The sequence below is a fragment of the Anas acuta genome, chromosome 4, assembly GCF_963932015.1.
Source record: "Anas acuta chromosome 4, bAnaAcu1.1, whole genome shotgun sequence".
Taxonomy (NCBI): Eukaryota; Metazoa; Chordata; class Aves; order Anseriformes; family Anatidae; genus Anas; species Anas acuta.
In genome coordinates, this window is record NC_088982.1 from 70,629,472 (window position 1) to 70,644,542 (window position 15,071).

The 15,071-nt window shown below is 41.7% G+C and overlaps 1 protein-coding gene across 2 annotated transcripts in view; it reads left to right on the top strand.

Annotated features, from left to right (window-relative positions):
- Nucleotides 1-13,281, top strand: part of TET2 (tet methylcytosine dioxygenase 2) — a 70,290-nt gene extending 57,009 nt beyond the window's left edge. For both annotated transcript variants that reach the window (XM_068681876.1, XM_068681875.1), the window contains exons 6-10: nucleotides 586-736; nucleotides 2,868-2,957; nucleotides 5,334-5,471; nucleotides 6,846-7,206; nucleotides 8,513-13,281. In XM_068681876.1, the coding sequence (XP_068537977.1) occupies nucleotides 586-736; nucleotides 2,868-2,957; nucleotides 5,334-5,471; nucleotides 6,846-7,206; nucleotides 8,513-9,918 (2,146 nt within the window). In that variant the 3' untranslated portion in view covers nucleotides 9,919-13,281. The remainder of the gene's footprint in view (nucleotides 1-585; nucleotides 737-2,867; nucleotides 2,958-5,333; nucleotides 5,472-6,845; nucleotides 7,207-8,512) is intronic.
- The last annotated feature ends 1,790 nt before the right edge of the window (nucleotides 13,282-15,071 follow it).

Here is a 15,071-nt window from a genome sequence, read left to right on the forward strand (position 1 = left end):
GATGATTTAAAAGAAAATCGCAGCTGGGCCCAGGAAAGCAGACACCTTGAAATGAAAACGAGGTGCACTAAATCACACCTATGCCTACAGAAGCTAGCCTGAATCTAAAGAAATTACACTCTTTTTTCCATGTCTTTCTGACAGCAAAGAACATTTAGATCAAAATAACTTCGCGATCACTGCATTTTACATGCTGTGGCTTCGTGGGTAGAGTCGTGTTTCGGAAATCTTTGCCAAATGCTTGTCAGAGAGCTCCAGCCTTGCAGTGCCAGCAGCATACGCCCCTCCGGGTACCATTAGTGACCCACCTGTGGAGGCTCCTTGCAGACATCCACCCTTTTGAGCTAACCCAGGTTTCTCAGATCAATATAGGAAACTTGCTTTCCAACCACGCAACTACTCGTTGCGATAAATTCCTCTGCTACAGTTCCTCTGACTGCCTCTTCCACTTCCTCGCTATTTACCGATGGAAGGAGACCCAGGACTGGTGGTTCCCTGCATCACTGGCAGAACGCTGACACTTGCTGTAGGAGCACCCCAGGGTGACCCGCCTGCTGCTAACAGCCGTCTTCTCTTCCTCTTTAGACGGACCTGTGCATGTCAAGGGCTGGACCCTGAAACTTGTGGTGCTTCATTTTCCTTTGGTTGCTCCTGGAGCATGTACTACAATGGTTGTAAGTTTGCCAGAAGCAAGATTCCAAGAAAGTTCAAGCTGATGGGGGATGATCCAAAAGAGGTTGGTGTCCATTTCTAAAATGAAAACGTGCCTCATTTGCAAGGAAATGTTTTCTGTCACTCTGCAAATAAGAGATCCAGTGCAAGAGAGCAGGGGGGCAGAGCCCTGCACGTATGTAGGGCCATTAAATGACTGCCAGTCAGAGCTGATTGCTTCCAGTCACCGAGCCAGCTGAACTGACTGTCCAAATTCTGACAGCTGGTAAAAGCCCTGAGACTTGAAACCATGTTTGCAGGCTTTCACAATTAGAAGAAAGGGCACGGCCTGAATAATTGTGCCCGCATTAGGCCTGCAATCGGGCATTCCCCAGTGGCAGAGTGGAAGGTTTACCAGCTGAAGGCGTGTAACGTTGCAACTGGGAACCAGAGCAGACTGCACGGAGACTTAATGTGGCGAAACTCTGAGAGTACAATAGGAATAAGAGGCTAGGAAGCCTCGTGCTACATACAGTCTTGCCCCACTGATAGTTTCCAGGCCGGGCTCTGTGTTACAGCAAGCTGGCAATCATTTAAAACAAGTCAGAGTAAAACAGCACCAACCTTAGCTTGGACACAGGATGTCTCTGAAGGTATGATTGCAGCCAGCCCTGGACACCTCCAGCTATTCGTGTGTCTGGGAGGCTCTAATGGCCTAGCTTGGTTTTTGGCACGCACGTGCAAATTTAGTCCTTAGACTGCTGCTCATATACGGATGCATAGGTCCAGAGCTTTCACTATATTCTGGGATCTTACACAAACCCAAACATTTCTTGTATGTGATCAGAGAGTCAGGCATGCCTGCATGCTATGGCCTGTGCTGAAAATAGGACGCTTTATTTAGAATATCATCATAATTACCATATAGTTTTTCCTCCCTGCTGCTCCTCTGTGTCCCCCAGCATTACAAAATAGCTCTCCTTCAATCACATTGTGGCACAAAGCCTTCTTTATCATAGCTGCAATCCTAAACCCCCCAAATTTTCTAAGCTGGATACCTGGCCAGAGCTCACTAGGGCATTCTTCCAACTTGCATTCCTGGATTTGATTCCATGCAAGCCAGAGCTGGGCAAAGAGGACGCTTTTACCCTCCAGTCCTGTTCCCGAAGGTAAGGGCACACATCCAGACAAGGGTCTCACAGCATAGACTCGGTTTATGGGTGATACAGACAGCACAAATAGGATCCTCACCAATAAATGCTCGAAGTTATGCTTACAAATGGTAACCATATAAAAGGTCACAGCAAGATGTTCTCTGACAATTTCACAGTGTCATTTTGGAGTCCCAAATTTTAGGAGGAGATACAAAACTTTAATGTACCAAACGTCACTCTGTCAAACCCACAGGTTTTTCACACCTTCATGAAATACTCCTAAAAGCCAGTACACCGCTCCATTATGCCACTGTTCTCTGTATATTTGAAATGAAAAATAAGGGCCGCGTGTAAGCAAGGTCTTGAATTTGAAATTCTCTTCCTGAGAGGATGGGGAGCAACTCTGGAGTGTGTTACTGGAGTACTTCATTTTTAAAGAGCCCTTCATTTTGAGAGCATGTCCATCTCCTTACAAAAAGGTGAAATGTGGTCGCTCCTACCTGCATAGCACCAACTCCTAGGTGTGTCCACAATTCTTGATAGCTTGAGGACCAGGAACTTTTTGAAGTCTAATGCATTACAATAATTTTAAGTTGCTGCATGAAAAGACAATTTAAATGTGTCGAAGTGCTGTTATCACAGTGTGTAAAACCCTTAAATTAGCCGGATTAACTTGATGGAGCATTCAGATATTATTTCTCTCAAGCTTTCTAAAGAATATTATTTTCCCAAAACTCCAGTAGAGAAAATAACGAGGGTCATCATGCTTGGACCTAAAACACCTTCATATTGAAAAATTATAAATTCTTTTTAAGATAAACCAAATTAAAATTATAGTCTGTGATATCCTCTCACAAGGATCACACTACCCTACTATTGTGTCTCTTTCAAGGCTGTGAAACAATATAATTAAAAGGAGATTCATAATAGTTATTGTCTAAACCAGAATGACCACGATCTAGGCCTTTACATATCTATCACTCCATTTTAGCAGACCCCACCTTTTTAGGTCCATACACAGGGTATGGAAATGTCACTGAACTCTATTTCGTCTGCTAACAGGAAGAAAAACTAGAATCCAATTTGCAGAATCTGTCAACCCTGATGGCGCCCACCTACAAGAAGCTTGCACCTGATGCATACAACAACCAGGTATGGTGGGGGGAAAGGGAACTGGAACAGTCACACCATCTGATTTTTACCACATTTTCCCCAGCATTTTATCTTTGAGCCATACCATTCATGTACATTTTGTACCAGCCTTCCTTTGACATCAGGCTAAAGGCAAATGGAAATCCTCAATGCCACTTAAAATGCTTTCAAAAGTAAAACTAGCAGAATTTTATCCGCTAAATAAAGCTAATCTTTTCACCTGCATAAACACAACAACATTACTTCACGATTGAGCAGAAATCCAGCTTTACAACACAAGGCTTCTGGATTTAGGGCGATTCACCAGCCAAACTAGCAAAACAGCCACAGAGACGGTTCAAGACTGGTGACAGTGTCATTAGGCAGCGAATTATATTGCACTTGAGTCTTGAAACTACAGTTTCAGTTCTGCTCTCTCAAGTGACAGTTTTCACCAAAGTAGCCATTACAGACTTGCTTTTAAAACAAAGCTTCATATACTTGCATCAAAATTTGACGCCGTACCCTTTGAAATGTGTTAACTATTGGCCTTCATTTTTGTTGTTAAGGCTTGCTACCATTACAAACACTCACAGAAGTTACAGACTCCTGGCTACCAGCACCACTGCAAACTGTGACATCTTCTTTCTTTCCTGTTGACAACATTAAGCCCAGTCAAAACACTCCCTTGCTGTAGCAATCAGCACAGAACAGATTTTCCACTGTAATGCAAGCTGTAAGCTAACGTGAAACTGTCCACTTATATTTGCAGTTAAATTCACTCCTTTGCTGTGTATTTACTAGCAACTAGACAGGGTAAGCAGGTTTAGTACAGACTGATCCGATTTCACTTACCTGATCAGATAACGCTTGGAGACTCATTCTGGAGGAAACTGTGGCTACGTGCCCACTAGCTGTGGTTATCTCTCCAAATATCGTAGAGACATTCTGCAAGAGAAGAAAGGAAGAGGAAGAATTAGAAATGAGGGGGTGGTGAAAAATAAAATGGTTCTTTGCTTGGGTTGCTTTTCTTTTCTCATAAAAGTTCTTCATATAAACCGTAAGCCTGACACTAGCTGAAAATACATGCTTTTGCAAGTTCCAACTTCTACCTTAGATAATAAGCAATGTGTATAGCCTGGCCTATTTCAGGAGTTCCACGCAAACCTTGAATTTGTGGGGAAACAGATAAAGCTATTGTCAAGTGTCTTCAAAGGGAGATGAGCAAGACCTAATTTGTATGGCTGCAGTAACAGGTTATAAAAAGCCAAAGCTCTAACCAAAGCCAGTCCCCCTCTGAATCACAGAATATCCCAAGCTGTGAATCCTGAGAAGAGATTCCAAATTCCAAAATCTGTTCTAATCCATGTCAGGACTGCAGCAGCATTAACATCTAGAATTGGAAAGTGTCTGTTTATCCCACTGGACCCAGCAGCACATTTCATACAACCTCTGCAGCGATACGTTTTAAACACAACCTTTAAATCTAACCAAATTATAACGTGGATAGCATTTCGAACCACTCTCACTGGATTCCAAAGGAGTCTCCATGTTTCAAGTTTTCTTCTGATTTTTTGGTTTTCGATTCCAGTGAAGTAAGTATTCCAAATATGTAAAGCAAAATTACTGTGAGCAAACTAGACATCTTTTTAGTGATCCTGGATCAAGACTTGGCAAAATTTCTAATTTCCCATTAACTTAGAACAGGAATTTCAGCAAAGCATTTTACGAATGGGGTTTCATTTCTGATTTTCTAAATATAATATGAAACTGCCATTTGGGTGAGGCTTGATCTTCCATTACAAAATCCCTTCTTTTTGTGTAAGGTTTATTGTTGCACTATAAACTCTTCGCAAAGCTCCTTAATAATGAGTACACGTATAGAAAATACGGCCTTGACTGAATTATCATTTTGGTCAGGGGTTAGTGCTGCACTAAAGCTAATGAAATAGGCTTTTAGTGTGCCAAAATATTACAAATCAAAAAGCAAATTATTATTTTTCATGAAGTCATTCTGAAGTCAGTTTTCTAAAGTCATTTTCCCTTAATAGCTTGGTGTATTTCCAGACTACACAAACACATCACTCTTGCAGTGCCAGACACCGAAACCATGCACTGTATTTGTCATGTAAAAACACAAACCGCTGGCAGGGAATCAGGAGTAATATGCACAGAAAAGTATTACTGGCCAGTTTCACAATCACAGCAGAGACACAAGGTAACAGGGAAGAAAGCAGCAAGGAGTGAAAGAGGCATATAAAACTGCCACAGAATTGCTTGATTTTATTTGCCTATAAGAGCCGTATGTTACCACCCCGAAGATGTTATGTTAGGAGAGCTGCCTGCTGTTCGGTGCTAAGCCCGGGTGTTGCAGCGATACCTGTTGTCTGATTGCAGATCGAGTACGAACACCGAGCACCCGAGTGCCGCCTGGGGTTAAAAGAAGGTCGCCCATTCTCCGGGGTCACTGCCTGCCTGGATTTCTGTGCTCATGCTCACAGAGACTTACACAATATGCAGAACGGGAGCACACTGGTAAGTCAGCGATGCACAGAGCCTCCTTGTTCCAGCGCTAATTGCATACAGTTAATTCATTATCTTCAGTCTGTTTAAATTTATAATTGCGTAACGTAGATTGCTAAAAAAAGAAACGTTAAGCAGTAATTGAGCTAACTTATTACCCCCCTCCACAATTTTTCATTCAGCTGAATGAGACTTATGATGTATGAAAGGAAGGTTTAATATAGAACTGGTAAAGGAGAAACCGTGGAGACAATGGCAGGAAGGTTCCAGCAGGGCTGAAATGCCTGTTTCAGCGTTCCCGGAACAAAATGATTTATATTTGTCATCTTGAAATATTTTTTTATAACTACTTTGGATTATATATCTTCTAATAAAATAAAAACAGAAGCAGATGACTGCTTTTCATAACTTTCTTCCGAGGAGAGTTTAGAAAGCTGTGGATTTCATTCCTGCTTGGGATGAGAATACAGCCTGCAAGCCTTGCCACCCTTAGTAATCTATGTGCTCACTTGACACTTTTCCATTCTGAACTCTTCTGAACACTGCATCTGCAGCAACATTTCTGTACAAGATATCAGAAAAACTAGCCTTTTTTCCGATGGTTATTAGATTATTTCTGTTTCCTGCTTATTCTCTCTCTGTGATAATCCAGTAACAACTCAAATTTGCCCCGTTTCCAGGGTCTGACTTAGTTGAAAAGTCAACGACCACCAATCAAATACATGTTCCTAGCTGAGCTTTCTTCCTAAGATTGGCTGAGTCAATGATTCTGCCGCAGAGTATGTCTGTATCAGCATCTTTTTCTCCACTGAGATACTCCCAATGCCTGTTTTAGCTGGAGCTAACACAGTGAGCATGCTGCAAGACACAACAGGTTCCTCCTGAAATCTTCGTGCACGTTAACGTGACTTGCTCCTTCGCAAAGTGCTGGAAGCTGCCATTGTAAGGGGGTGTGAAATACAGTGGCAGTATGTTATATTGCTCACTACTTCAAATAGGTACCTGGCTAATAATCTGCCACAGCAAACTCTTCAGTTGGGTACAAAGTCCCAGTTCTCACTGTTTTAGCTCCCTGCCCACGCGGTGCTGTGGACCACGCAGTTTATTTCACGTTAGGTGACACCCGACTATACTGCTCATTTCAGTACAAGAAACAGAGATGTCTATACTTTGTGTTTCTATTTACACTGTCCAACAGAGCAATGGAAGAAGTGAAATTGCAGACTTCTTGTGATAATGCTTAAATTGAGCAGAAACTTAAAGTTTCCAAGCAACTTTCCAGATGCTGACAGTGTCAGGGCAAGGTAAAACACACCAGCTAGTATTTCAGGCAACTTCTTCTCAGACTGGTTGGAGAGAGTAACTCTAACACCCCCTTTCTGACAGGTTTGCACACTAACTAGAGAAGACAATCGTGAAATTGGCCAAACACCTGAAGATGAGCAGCTCCACGTGCTCCCGTTGTACAAAGTCTCTGATGTGGATGAGTTTGGAAGCGCTGAAGGCCAGGAGGAGAAGAAGAGGAATGGCAGCATCCAGGTCCTTACCTCCTTTCGGCGGAAAGTAAGGATGCTAGCGGAGCCCGTTAAGACGTGCCGGCAAAGGAAGCTAGAAGCAAAGAAAGCAGCTGCAGAGAAGCTTTCCTCCTTGGAGAATGGGTCTAGCAAAGCTGAAAGAGACAAGTCTGCTGCAGCACGCAACAAGCAAGGCAACGCTGAAGCGGCAAGTCACGCAAAGCAGCTAGCAGGTAAACACATGAATCTGATCAGGATCTTTATCAAGTGGTAAGCTTCCTAGAAACTGAGCCCATTTACAATGAGTCTCTAGAAAACCATTTTTCACAGCACAAGAACGTTTTAAACAAAAAGCAAAGAGCATTTTTGAATGTAAATATCAATATTGTATGTTTATAAATACCAGAATGCCAAATTGTGGTCAACTCAGAGAAGCAAAAAAAAAAAGAAAAAAAACAGACATGAGAAAGCCATGACTGGATAGCTGACACCTGTAGAAGTCAGGTGCTTCTACAAACTCAATGTATTGCAAAGTTTAAAAGACTGCTGGTGCTAGGAGCTGTGAAGAGAAGTGTGTGATGTTGCTGCTAAAGAAAATGTGACCTGCACATCACTCGCTGTCTGCCACTGTTGCAGAGAACATCATAATCTGAGTGGATTCTAGCCTAGCCTCTTTACCACTGTATATACAAATACTCTGCTTCAAGACCAGAAGCAGAGCAGAGGTTTTTCCATAGTGGAGTAAGAGTTTAAAAATCCATTTAACAACCCCTGGCAGTTCCCATCAGTAGATTTAGAATCCTGGGCAAAGGAGTTCCTCCCTCGTGACTGTTTGATTGTTACAGCAGCTTCCACAGAGAGGAATAAAGCGATACCTCCAAGGCTGCCCAAAAGGTCACCGGGATACCTATGAATAGAAGTCAGCTGTCCTGTGACCCAGGCTGGGGCTCTAACCATTAAACTATGCCACTTTAATGAGTGATGGCTTTTCCCTCGTGCCTTCAATTAATCTCACTTGGTACTGAAATGTTCCCTCTCTCAGTGAATGTCACCTTTGTTATTTTATTTTATTTATTTGTTTAACGTTAAGCTAGGGCCATTTCTTTTTGAGGCAGTTCTATAAATATAGATGTAGCAGAATTTATTTATTTATCCTCGGGGAAAAGAAGGTCACCTTGTGCATGGCTTTTTGGGAGCACTTTGATGCTCCATTTCATGGGCTACTTAAATGATGATTCAACTCTTTGGACTTTGTGCATGTGACTCTGAACAGATTGCACTGTCCTCTCTTCCCCGTTGCTGCTAGCATCTGATCTCGCTGGATGCAGGCCAAAAAGGAAGAGTAGCCTTAGTATTTATTCAGCTTCTTAAAGCGTGGCATTTGAGATATGAGAAAGGGAACCTCTGTTAACGTATCATATGATAGACTTTTCTTAGAAAACTCACAGATATTTATCATGAGGAATCTATACAGTATGCGTTTAAAAAAAGAAAAAAGAAGAAAAAAGCTTGCTTGTTCTTTTCTTTTCACGTCTACAGATCTTTTACGCCTTTCAGGACCAGCCTCACAACAGCAGCAGCAACATCCCCAGCGCACTCTCCCTAACAGCTCCCAGTCAAATCCTATTAATTCTTACTCGGGTTCAGGTTCTGCAAATCTGTATGTAAGGTTGCCTAATCCAGCCGGTGGTTATCCCAGCTCTTCATACACTTCAGATCCCTATGGAGGGTCGGCTCCCATGAACCTTTACACCACCTCATCACAGCCTGCGGGGTCTTATTTGAATTCTTCCAGTCCCATGAACCCTTATTCAGGATCGTTAAGTCAAAATAACCAGTATCCACCCTACCCATGCAATGGAAACATGCCGATGGACAACTGCCCCTCTTACTTGGGCTCCTACCCCTCCCAGCATCAGCACGTGGACTTGTATAGCTGTCAGAGCCAAGACCCTATGTCTAAACTAAGCCTGCCACCCATTCAAACATTATACCAGCACAGGTTTGGGAATAACCAGAGTTTTGGTCCCAAATACTTGAATTACGGAAACCAAAATATGCAGGTCGACTCTTTCAGTAATTGCACCATTAGACCAAATGTACACCACGTAGGGTCTTTTTCCTCTTACTCCACCCACGAGGCTGATGGCCATTTTATGGAGGTAGCCTCGAGGCTAAAATCTAATCTGAGTAATCCAAGCATGGACTATGCCTCCATGAATAAAAACACTGAACATCACCATGTGCAACCCCCGCCACATTTAGCACACGACTACCATCCCGCTCCAAATATGTTCAGTGGTCCTCCTAATTCGTTGCACCTCCAAAACAAGGATAGCGAAATGATCTCCCATGCAGTCAATGGTTTGTCTAGCATGCTTCCAGGTCAAAACCACGATAGGACTACTCCCCAAGGCGGTTTAGAGAAAACCGATGTGCTGAATCCTGAAAAAGCAGAGGATCCCGATGAAGTCTGGTCCGATAGCGAACAGAGCTTCCTGGATCCAGAAATTGGAGGAGTGGCAGTTGCTCCATCTCATGGGTCAATTCTCATAGAGTGTGCAAAGCGCGAGCTCCATGCAACGACCCCCCTCAAAAACCCCAACAGGAACCATCCCACCAGAATATCCCTTGTCTTTTACCAGCACAAGAGCATGAACGAGCCGAAACACGGCCTGGCTCTGTGGGAGGCCAAGATGGCTGAGAAGGCAAGAGAGAAGGAAGAGGAGTGTGAGAAATACGGTCCAGACTACGTGCCTCAGAAATCTTACGGCAAAAAAGCGAAGCGGGAGCCTGCTGAGCCACACGAAGCCTCGGAGCCAACGTACGTGCGCTTCATCAAGTCTCTTGCACAACGGACGCTGTCGGTCACCACAGACTCCACAGTAACGACATCTCCATATGCCTTTACACGGGTTACAGGGCCTTACAACAGATATATCTAACTTCACACCTTCGTTGGTTACCTCATCTGAAAAAAAAAAGAAACAACAACTCATCAGTAGGGTAGTTCTCGTTTAGGTTTTGGGGAAGGCAAGGGTGGAGGAGAAAGCAGTGTTTTCATTAAACTCATCGGTGGAAAAAGCCTCGGCACACCAGCATAAAGAGGTAATCTCACTAGCGCACTTCTTTTCCACTGGTTTTTAAGTGGTCACAGATGGCATGTAGGAAACAAGACCAAAGCATCCTATGCAAAAACAAAAAAAAACAAAAACAAAACAAAAAGTGTTTCACAATTTACATTTGAAAACACTGGCTCCATTACTGAAAGAGAGAATCTGCAAATGGATTTTTTTTTTTCTTACAGTTTTGCACATCTGTGACCACTTTTAATGTCATTGAGTTTGCATAGTCATGGAACAGGAGCAAAAAAAAAAAAAATCCTAAAAAATAATACTGTAGTATTCCAACTGCAGGAATCTTAAAATAACATCTGGTGCTGAATCTACGATGTACTGAAATACTGGAATTATGGCTTTTTAACATGCAGTTTTTACTGTAATCTTATTAGTCTCTTGATTTTATTTAACAAAGTAGATACGTATAAAACGTAATGAATAGACAGCAAAACACTGAATTTGTTTGGATATTCTAAAAACATGGTGCTATCTAAGAGAACGGTGTCTTTATTTTAACAGTCAAGCAGTTATTGCCTTTATAACGATTAAAATGTCAATGATGTATTCAAATGTTCTTCGACAACAGGGAGGACCTTTTCATTCATGTATGTATTGAATTTACCTGGTGTTAAAATAAGCTTACTTTTTAACATATGGGAATTACAAAGACCTCTGGATTTTGCTCATCCAGTCAAGTCCTAGAAAAGGACAATAAAATATAGAGAGAGATATTTTTTTTTAAAATAGTGTTTCAAAAGCACTTTGTCTACCTAAGCTTGGCAACTTGAACAATGCTAAGGTACTAAGACATTAAAAAAAAAAAAAAAAAGAGTTTACTTTGATTTTAAAAATGCAAAGATAATTTTTTTAAAATAAAAAAAAAAAAAAAAGCTTTTAAATACTTTTGTTTTAGCCGTGCATCTGCTAGTGGGCTACATATCCATTTTTAATACAGTCAGTTATGGTAAAAATGGGGCTTACTGGATATAAGGGAATACTTTAGTACACAAAACACATGTTTTTCTGGTGCTCATCTCACACAGCTATACTGTAAACTGTTTTCTACAATTATGACAAGTTCATTGCTCAAATATGTACAGTTTTAAGGAAGGAATTTTATATTAACCACAGGTAATAATTAGCAGCATGCGACAGACTACAACTAGTTAGCTTGGGCTTCTGCTGTTTTTAAAGATCTGTATGCTCTTCAACTATTGAATGGCAGACTGCTTTTGTGTTGATAATTATGTACATTGTGGTGTAAGTCATTTCTCGGTGCAAGTGTCCTCTTTTCCAGGAAGATTGAGCAGACCGATGCCTACACAAGATGAATGAAACAGGGTTAGTTCTGTGTGATTCCGTTGATTAAATAGAAAAAAAAAATAGGCAGCTGGCTTGCTGTGGTGGTTTTAAAACATTAATTTCTATTAAAAAAAGCAGGAGAGTTGTATAGTAAATTAAATTGTAAACAAAACTTTTTTTAACGCAATGCTTTAGTATTTTAGTACTGTAAAAATATTAAATCTATATATATTTGGGTTTTGAGCTGAATTCACATCATGGTGCTACTCAGCCTGCTACAAATATATCATAATGTGAGCTAAAAATACATTAAAAGGTTTGAGTGATGTTCCTACTTGTCATATACCTCAACACTAGTTTGGCAATAGGATATTGAACTGAGTGTGAAAGTTTATATATTGTATACCATCTTTTTTCCCCCAATAGCCTTTGAAAAAAAAAAAAAAAAAAAACTCTCTCAATACTTGACATTTTAGCAAGTATAACTTGAACTTCAACTTTTTTTTTTTTTTTGGTTCTAAAAATTCAGGGATATTTCAGCTCATGTTCTCCTATGCCAACGTGTCACCTGTGTGTATGTAAAGCTGTTGTAGGTTAAATATATTATTCTTTTTTTTTTCTTTTCTTTTTTTTTTTTTCCTCCTTCAGGGATTTAATGCTTTTCTTTTGAATCCCTTCTCTAATTTTCCTTGTACATGTATTGATGTAACTAAAACTAATTTTGTAAATTCGTTAGCTCTTTTTATTGTAATGAAAGTGTTTAAGAGATTTAGAATGTTTTGCCTGTTTCAAACGAATAAACAAAAGAAAGTAGAATGCACTGAGCTGATTAAAGGGAAAAATGTAAGGCAGGGGTTTGGCAAGTGACTGTTTGCTAGAGTTTTTCAAGTCACTCTCTAAACAAGGCTTCTTGGATACTGTAATAAATAAAATAAAATAAAGTATAAAAAGGTACAGTCTGTACAAGGGCTTCCCTAAACATGCAAACCTCCATGTCCCAGATATATCTTGTGCAATATACTGTAAGATTAAGTTCGGTCAAAAGAAATTTTATCTAACAGAATCACAACCTAACTCGAGTAAATCAAAGGAGGCCTTTGGGTTTAATGGTCAAATATTTATTATGGCAATTTTTTATTTTTTGTTTTTAATTCTCAGTCTGTGACTTTACCCACTGCATTGAAACAAAAGTTTCGCCTTTTTAAAGAAAAAAATTTAATGATGGTTATGTGTCAGATTAATTAAATCCTTCCTAATCTTCATCTTTTGGTGATTATGTTTTAAGTCCTATATGATTCATCTGATCCCCAGGAGACGTTTGGTTAACATGCCGTGCACTGTCATTTGCCAAACTGCTGGCAGCAAGAGCAGGAAGCTTAGTTGGTGAAGCAGTTATGTATTGTAAATACCCGAACTGTAATTTTTGGTGTACAGAACCCTGCCTCAGTTGGATCGAATGACAAAGCAGACATAAAATTGCTTGTATAGGATTATCAGGTTGACTATAGCCATACTTGAAGATGCTTCTGAGTGGTGTCAACTTTACTTGAATGAATTTTTCATCTTGATTGACGCACAGTGGTATAAAGTTCACTTCTAAAGCTAGTGGTTAACTTGTGTAGGAAACTTTAGCAGTTTGACACTAAGGTAATGAACTTCTGTGTGCATTTTCTATGCTTATGTTCTACTTTTTTTTTTTTTTTTACTTTAGTTTCATTCATTTTCATGAAATGTTTGGTATGTCTATAAAAAGAATCTGAGGATGGTTATAAATACTGTAAGTATTGTAATGTAATGCAGGTTATTTGAAAGCTGTTTATTATTATATCATTCCTGATAACGCTGAGATGTGGGTGTTTTTAATAAAATTTATATTTATTTAATGCACTCTAAGTCTGTCTTGGAGAACCTTGTCTTTCCCTGTCACTTTTATCAGTCAGCAACAACAGCAGCGTGCCGAAACCGGAGCCCTAGTGCCAACCACAGGCCAGGAGCCCTGCAGGGACCGGATGACAATTAACAGGGCTGGGGAAGCTGCTAGCTGGAGAAATTAAAGCTGGTATGAGAAACAGAGGAAGCTGCATACTTCAGCAGCCTCGAAATTGAGCGCATTGAGTGCTGCACGGGGATACAGCCTTTCCTGAGCTTCAGAAGCAGCAGGAAAGAAGCGGGCCCAAACTTCTCAGCAAGGCATCCACGCACACCGCACTGTTTCAGCCCCCCTCTGTCTTCCTCAGCTGCAAAGCTTAAATGAAACACATCATCAGGCTCCACACCAGGAGACCCAGACACCAGGCTTATTGCTAGGTCTGCTCTGACTCCAGCCTTTAAAGATTTCAGGCACTACTATTTCAGCACAAGCTACTGCTAAATAAAATCCGTGGCTGAAGTGATGGAGGGAGGTGTTTTTAGGGACAGGAGGAGGCTGTGGAGCATCATCGCTGGCTTCTTCCTGGTGTCTGTGGACACATGAATGTGGCACGCTCACTGCTGGAATTTGCTTGCTGCTCAGGTAACAGCCACGGATACACACCTGGCAGAGGCAGGACAAGGGGGAGTCTGGGGTTCGGATGGGTTTTTGGGTGTTTATCTCATGTTTAGGCATTTTTCAGTTGGTTTCTAATTACTCCAAGTGTCAGGATGCTCCAGTGGATAGTACTAAGAAACAGTAAAACGATAAAATAAAATCTCATGTGTAATTTAAATCCCCATCTAGGGGAAAAAAAAAAAAAAGGCAGTAAGAAACGATGCCTAAATGAATACCAGGACACAAGTTGCGGGCACTAGACAAAAGCATATTTTCACAGTCCCTTCTTTTAACTTCAAGGGATGTCAGGACTGAAACCTGCAATATTCTCCCCTGTGAGAAGAGGCAGAAATTGCTCTCTCTGTGGCTGCAAAACGGCGCTGCGACAATCAGCACTTTCATGCTTTTCAGGCTCGCTTTTTTGAAGCCCCCAGGTCTGCTGTCAACCCCGGTTACCCCATCCATCAGTGCTGTGCACCTCGGGAAAGCCCCCACGCTCCCTACATTTATATGGCTAAGCGTCTCGGGGAATCAGTGATTTAAAACTCAGGAAAGCTGTGATGTTCACCCCTGGCGCTCGGCATATTCCCAGACGGTAACGTCTCGAGGCAGGCGAACCCACCGCGGCAGCCAAGTGTGGCTCTTTGCTGTGCGCAGGTGCACTTTAATGCATTAGACAGCTGGAACTGACAGATGCACTAGCTTTAACAAAAGGTCTAGCACCCCTTTAGCCTTCCCAGGAAAAAGTCCTGCCACTAATGAACGTTCCCACCGGCTGCCTTTTCACGTAAGCAGCTCTCTTCAGCGCACTTCTTGACAGATCTCGCTTCAGAGGCGCCGCTAACAATGTGCAACCCTCCCCGGTCGAGGCCAAAGTCAAATGGTACCTGCTTAACCGCGCTGCTCCCACAAACACGCCGCAGTCTGCTCCTGTCTCAGCTGCCTGTGACCAAGGCACCACCTCCGTCAGGCCCCAGACCACAGGGACCAGCCCTCAGAAAGGAGCTGCACCCGGGGGCACGCAGCTGAGCAGCCAGCTCCCACAGGTAGCTCCTGCCTTGCTTTTCCACCTCTTCGTCTTCTGTTTGGCTGTTTCCTGCCTTGACACCTCAGAGATGCAGAAGATGATGTATTTTTAATTTTTTTTTTT